General features: G+C 36.8%; 1 protein-coding gene across 1 annotated transcript; it reads right to left on the bottom strand.

Moving 5' to 3' along the window:
* Positions 1-4,418: 4,418 nt before the first annotated feature.
* On the bottom strand, positions 4,419-6,246 carry LOC110800270 (fasciclin-like arabinogalactan protein 7). Its single transcript, XM_022005575.2, has 2 exons — positions 6,092-6,246; positions 4,419-5,461 (listed from the first exon to the last, which is right to left on the bottom strand). Exon 2 carries the CDS (start codon positions 5,387-5,389, stop codon positions 4,598-4,600), a length of 792 nt encoding a protein of 263 aa, XP_021861267.1. The 5' UTR covers positions 5,390-5,461; positions 6,092-6,246; the 3' UTR covers positions 4,419-4,597.

Raw genomic sequence — 6,246 nt, 5'->3', positions numbered from 1 at the left:
AGATCAAATTGGTTCGTGGACGACATCAAATCATCCCGGTGGAAAAAGAACAACAAGCATACAAAATTGACGTGCCTTTCTATTCTACATCAACATTCTTGAACGAGATCAAGCTCAAAGGCCCTCATTCAACTACAAATCAAATTGGTCTGTCAGCCAAGTCAAATTCAACGTGGAGATCGAATCAGAGGAGAAAATATTAGAGATTGTACCCAAATACAGAAAAATCAATAAAATTATTTTGTTCACATATTTTGAGTTATTATTTTGCAGACTCTGAAATTTGTGTTTACAGTACGACTATTTAAACCGCGAACCGAGAGTACGAAATTTGATTGATCCGATTATATTCAATCCGAATATGATTCAACTCGTTAATATTGATCCAATTATATCCGAAATCTAATAACACACCGTTCTGTGACAATCCGGATCCGTTTAATCCGAACCGCGATCTGACACCCGTTTATAACCCGATATGTTTCAACTCGAATCTGTTTGCAACCCGAGAAAATATGTATAATCTGACTCGTTTGCAACCCGAAACCCATTTAATCCGAACCGTTTCAACCAGAATCTGAACTTTTTCACCCCGTGACTCGTTTAATCAGAACTGTTATAACCTGTAACTCATATAACCCGAGTTGTTCACAACCCGTAATCTGTTTAACCAGAACCATTTACGACCCGTAATCCGTTTTATTGCTCCCTCCGTATTTTATTAAATTGTGCACTTTGACCAGCACATAATTTAAGGAGGGTGAGTTGGTTTTATTAAAATAAGATACAAGTGGGTGTAGGCCAGGGGTCATTTTCTTCAGATTCGAAAACGTTTTCGCATGTCAAAATTTAACGATTGTAACAAATTTTTTAGGTAAGATGCTAAAACGCCAAACTCAAATTAGTTTGTCAAAAATCATGAAGGCACCAAGTGACTTGATTTTCTACAATCCAACCCAGAAAGGGAGCCACATAGAGTTTCATGATCAACGAAACCCTAATTTTGTACTCTTGAAATCATGATAAAATTGAATGCCCCTACAACTTTGAATTTTGAATATTTAAAGAGTCGCTAGTTTGCCACCAAATTAAAACAATTTATAATTTGTTTGGAAAGACTATGTGACTCGCAGATAAGGCATTGGAATTGAAACAAGATAGAGATCCTGGTCTAGGAACGATACACTTATTCAGATTAATTAAGGTGTATGTAAATTCAAAACAAGAATCATTTTTGTGCGATAATACTAGCATGAATCTAATTAGGCGGGTGAGCATGCTTTGAAGTTAGAAAATTGAATCTAGAAACGGTGATCGCTTTGGCCTGATTAGTCAAAATGAATGGGAATCTAGTCCGATTGTCCAAAAAATATCTTATTATACCTGATTGATTTTTGTAGGTCTTGTATTTAACATGAAAAATGGTGATGCAAGCAACCATAACCAAACAACATCACAATATCAAAATATAACATATAGAAATGAATTATACACGTAAAAGGATTAGGTGTAACCAAATGAATTGAAAGTGCTAGAATTGAATTAAAAGTGATTAAATAAGCATGTTAAGGCATAAATAAGCGAAATTGCAGGGTTTAAAAAAGATGCACTTTGAAGGCTTGAATTCAAAGAGTAAGAGTGTTCAAGTATGCATGACATCTTACTCTTGAATACTTCGAAATTGTACCTTAATCTAATTTTAAAGTGAGGTTGCTCACTCAAAGTATCATCGATTTTGAGTTCGAAATTGGAAATTGAAGTTGGATATTGATGTTGAATATAGAACTTGGAATTAGAAAACTTAATGTTAAAAGAAAGGATAATTCAATAATGAGAATCCCCACTTTAATTCACTTTCTTTACCCACAAGTGCTAGTGTTAACTGTTAAGTCGCGAGACTTGATGGGATGCCTTATGTAATAAATTGTTTATAATAAGTGTGTTCCATTAAGTAAGACTTGGCCTAGTGGTAAAGGCTTGGCCTCATAACCTTAAGGTTATGGGATCAAACCCCACTAGGGGCTCTTTGAAGGTGAGGATTTCCCCCTATAATGTCTTTCATCTTACCTTAAAAAAAAAAAAAAAAAAAAAAACCCTTAGTAATCCCTTATAATAACTAACCCAGCTCAACAATTTCATTATAGCAAACAATACAGGCACGTCGTTTTTTGGGTACAGCCAGAACTAACTGTACCCGGATACCGCGGTTAGGGGTTACAGACAGAGTATTGGATACGATCAATATGACCCAAGGCCCATGATGGGCTTGGTGTTGGTCTGTTGGATAAGAATTTAGAGTAGTTAAGGTTTTCTAGTTGTACTGGGATTACCCTATACAGTACTCCAAAACCCGTCCCTTCCTTGTGAAAAAGTGAGACATTTCCATCTTCTCCATCCGTTCTAGTAGATGGCGCAAGGACATCTTGATCCGTGTTGATGTTAACATCTAATCCTACATATAGGAGGGACATTTATGATTTGATTGCTTTGTGTGTGTATATATTGAATATTGAATATTGAATATTGAATATTGAAGGGTGTTCCAATTTTTGAGAAGTATTGTGAATTGTGAAACTTTCTTTATTTCTTGCTGCTGAATGAGTCTTTTAATTGACTGGTATGTGATTCAGGGACTACTATGTGATTTGAGGTGACTACACGCCTTGTATACAATACACCCTTTGCATACAAGTTTTTTGTGGTTTTTAAATGGCAATTCATATTTGTTAGTACTCTTTAACAAAGTAGAAAACCAGCATTATAAGTCTTATGTCATATGCATTGATGTAATACAGCTTAGATTACCAGTCTAAAACACCATTCACTAAGCATGAATAATGCTGAACCATCTGGGATATACTGTTTGATTACAATTATCTTAATCATATTATGGATCTATAACATGTGAAGCAACCTCATTAATCTATTTTTTTGAGGAGTAAAGTTCACTGATTACTCACTATTAAGTATTAACCAGTCAAAACCTTGTCGTACTATGACAATCCTTTACCTCCCAATCTGAAAGAGTAATGGGATTTCGGAATATTGTTGTCTGTTGTTCAAGCTCTCCTTACATGATGCAGGTGCAAAGCAGGAGCTCCCCCATGAAGCACAACGCTGGATTCAAGAGCTCAAGGATGGTGTTTATGATGCTGACAATTTTCTCGATGAGTTTGTGACTCTTGCTGAGCAGAAGCAGCTCATAGCAGAAACTGTTTCAACGTACCTGTTTGGTGTTGTAAGGATGTGCTGGGGTGCCTCTTGCGCGCTATAAGAGTGATAGGAAGTCTTCTGCATTGTCAAGACAAGAGTATCTGGCTATGAATTCAGGAGATTGGAATAGCGGACATCAGAAACAGAAAAAACAACATCATGACACTGTTGAAGCCGGGTTATCATCACCTTGGATCAATTTTGAAAAGTTACTTCAATTACTGGTGCATCGTTTCGTAAGGATTTTGATTTTTAAGATAGAGAAGGAGTTGTTGATTAGCCTTTGGATGTCACAACTACAAGGATATGTTGGTTCTATTTGATGAAAATCAAAGCATAGAAGAATACTTTTCAATTTTGTTACAGATATATTTTCCAAAATGCAACAGTAGACGAGTATGGTGAGATTGTCTCATGTACAATACATACTCTCGTGCATGATATTTCTCAAGAAATTGCAGGAAAGGTGATTTGTGCAGCGAATAGAATCACTTGTAACATGGATAGACAAGTTCACCATCTGTCCGTTATCTTAGAATTTGGGATTATGAAGAGCTACAATTTTGCAAGAGTGGGTGCAGAATCTTTACTTTTCTGAGGCAACTAGAGGTTCGAGGAGGCTGTTTAGGCCTGTGCAAAAGATGTCAGAATCCGTATGCTGAGGACTGGTCCAACATTCAACTTATCTCTCATGTTTCAATTAGATATCGAGTCAGATGCTACTTCAGTAGTTCTTATTTATTAAACTCATAAAGTTTCAGATATTAGCGTTAGAGCAGAAATTTAGTCACCAGTACAGTAATACCTTATCGAAAATGATAAAGGTCGCAACATGCGACCTTTAAGACGTGTCACAATAAAATTCTCATCGTGTTCACAATCACATATATCAGAATAGAACAAAAAGAAGGAAGTCAATTATGAGGTGAACATGGTCGTAAAATTAAAATGCCTTAGAACAAGCAAGCAGCCGTTTTTGCTCATTTTTTCATGTCACTTGTTTAAGACTCCAAGTATTAGCATAAATTCTTTTACCATCAAAGTTGATGAAAACAAAACAACACCTAAGGTGGCCCACCAATTATTTGTGTTACAGCTTTGGTCTTCCTTCAACATCAAGATCCAAAATATAATTGCTCAAGGAAACTAGGAAAACCAACTTGTGTTGTTTAGGATATTTGTAAATATAATCAAAGAAACCACAATTTTGAACAAGAACTAAATGTGCTAATATTAATTGATCAAAGGTATTCAAAACCAATCTCACATTCACATACAAATAAAAGGGTGGAATAAAAGAATGATGGAAGGAACAATCAAAGGTACTACTATTGGGATTAATACCCACATATAAGTTAACTCAACCCAGAAGCAAAAACCCTTCTTACAAGAAGAGGACAATTCCTCCTGCTAATGCGAGAACCAAGCTAGCCATCACTCGACATGAGGCAGAAGAATCTAAGGGGTGTGAGGCCGAGGGAGAGTCTCCATCTTTGGTCACATCTGCAGGAGCATCAGCAGCAACAGGGGCGATCTCTGGAGCCGGTGCTGGGGCAGGCATAGGAGGAATGTCTGTTCCAAAGATGGCCTCAGGAAGAAGCACCTTATCAACCTGGTAAAGCGCAACGGGTTCAGTAGAGAAAACACTGCTTGTAATCTTAGTGACACTCCACCCAGAAGTCAAGTGGATGGTGCCTGATACATCGGTGAAATTCAAGGTGTAATCACCACCAGCAAAGGTGTTGACAGGCCCTACGCTACTGAGGTTCTTGAACTCGGCGAGAGAGTAGTAATGTGGCAAGGCATGGAAGAGGCACAACTGCTTAAGCTGGTCATGGGTGAGGTTGGATAGAGAAGGTTTCTTAAGGGCAGCAAAGGCACTGTCTTTAGGTACAAAGAGGGTAAGACCTTCATCAGTGTTGTTGGCTTGATTTTGGAGGGTTTCAAGCACTTTGGTGGATTGCAGGTAGTTTAAGAATGTGTGAAATGGGCCAGCAACACTCAGTAATTCTGTCAGGTTTGCATAGGCTGGTGCCGGTGCCGGTGCCGGGGCCGGTGATGGGGTTGGGGTTGGGGTTGGAGTTGGGACATGACTACCCTTCTTTTGAGCATTGACCATAGGAGAACTCAACATCAACAAAGTAGTAGCAAACACAAGTAACATAGTTTTCTCCATTTTTGCTCTTTTAAAGCAACAGCAAATCTTATTACTCAAACTTTACAGATTTGTCACAAACACTCCAAATTCCTGCAAATTGACCAAAACCCATCAAATATTTAAACTTCAGCAATCCAATTATGACAAATATTATATTGTTAAGGTAAATCTCTAAAAATTGACACTTTAGCTAACCCCAGAAACAAATATGCAGCTAAATTAAGCAATAATTACAGATCTTAGTTGGTCAACTTATCAGAACTCAGAAGAGTATGGATAAATCAAAGATCAAATTAGCAATTAATCACAATGTGAGTGAGATTTGGGGAAGAACAGTCACATTGAAGCACATGCAAAGATTTAAACAGAGGTACCAACTAAGGGAATATCAAATTAGTCAAAATCTAAGTAAACTGAACTTAGAAGCAGCAAAACCCACATTATTTAGCTCAAATTCTTTGCTAAACATCAGATTAAACTTCCAAAAATGGTAAAATTTAGCAGCTTTTTCAGTAAAAGAACACAATTAAAGTATGTTATTTCATCGGATCTAAATCAGCTAATATAACAGTACAAATAGGTGTAACAATTAACCAAAAAAACCCAGAAATACCCACAAAGATTAATGCATTACCCCCATGAAAATGTGAATAGATCAGAAGCTAGATTAACAAAAAAAATCATGATTAAGAGAAACATTAACAAAATTAGAGGACTGACCTGGGAATTCAGAGAAGAAGTGAGAGAATGACAATTGGTATAAATGGGCTAAAATGTGAGTGTATTTAAAGGGTGAGTTTAATTGGCAGGTAAAAGCTTAAAAAAGTTGCTGATGAGCTGGGGTTTTTAAGTTAAATAAAATAAGATTTGGTTGG

This window comes from Spinacia oleracea, chromosome 2, assembly GCF_020520425.1.
Source record: "Spinacia oleracea cultivar Varoflay chromosome 2, BTI_SOV_V1, whole genome shotgun sequence".
Taxonomy (NCBI): domain Eukaryota; kingdom Viridiplantae; phylum Streptophyta; class Magnoliopsida; order Caryophyllales; family Amaranthaceae; genus Spinacia; species Spinacia oleracea.
The sequence above is the reverse complement of the archived record's forward strand: the minus strand, read 5'-3'. Positions and strand labels throughout refer to the sequence as shown.

Coding starts and splice junctions, on each gene's coding strand:
- LOC110800270 (XM_022005575.2), bottom strand. CDS start 5,389: ATGGAGAAAACTATGTTACTTGTGTTTGCTACTACTTTGTTGATGTTG.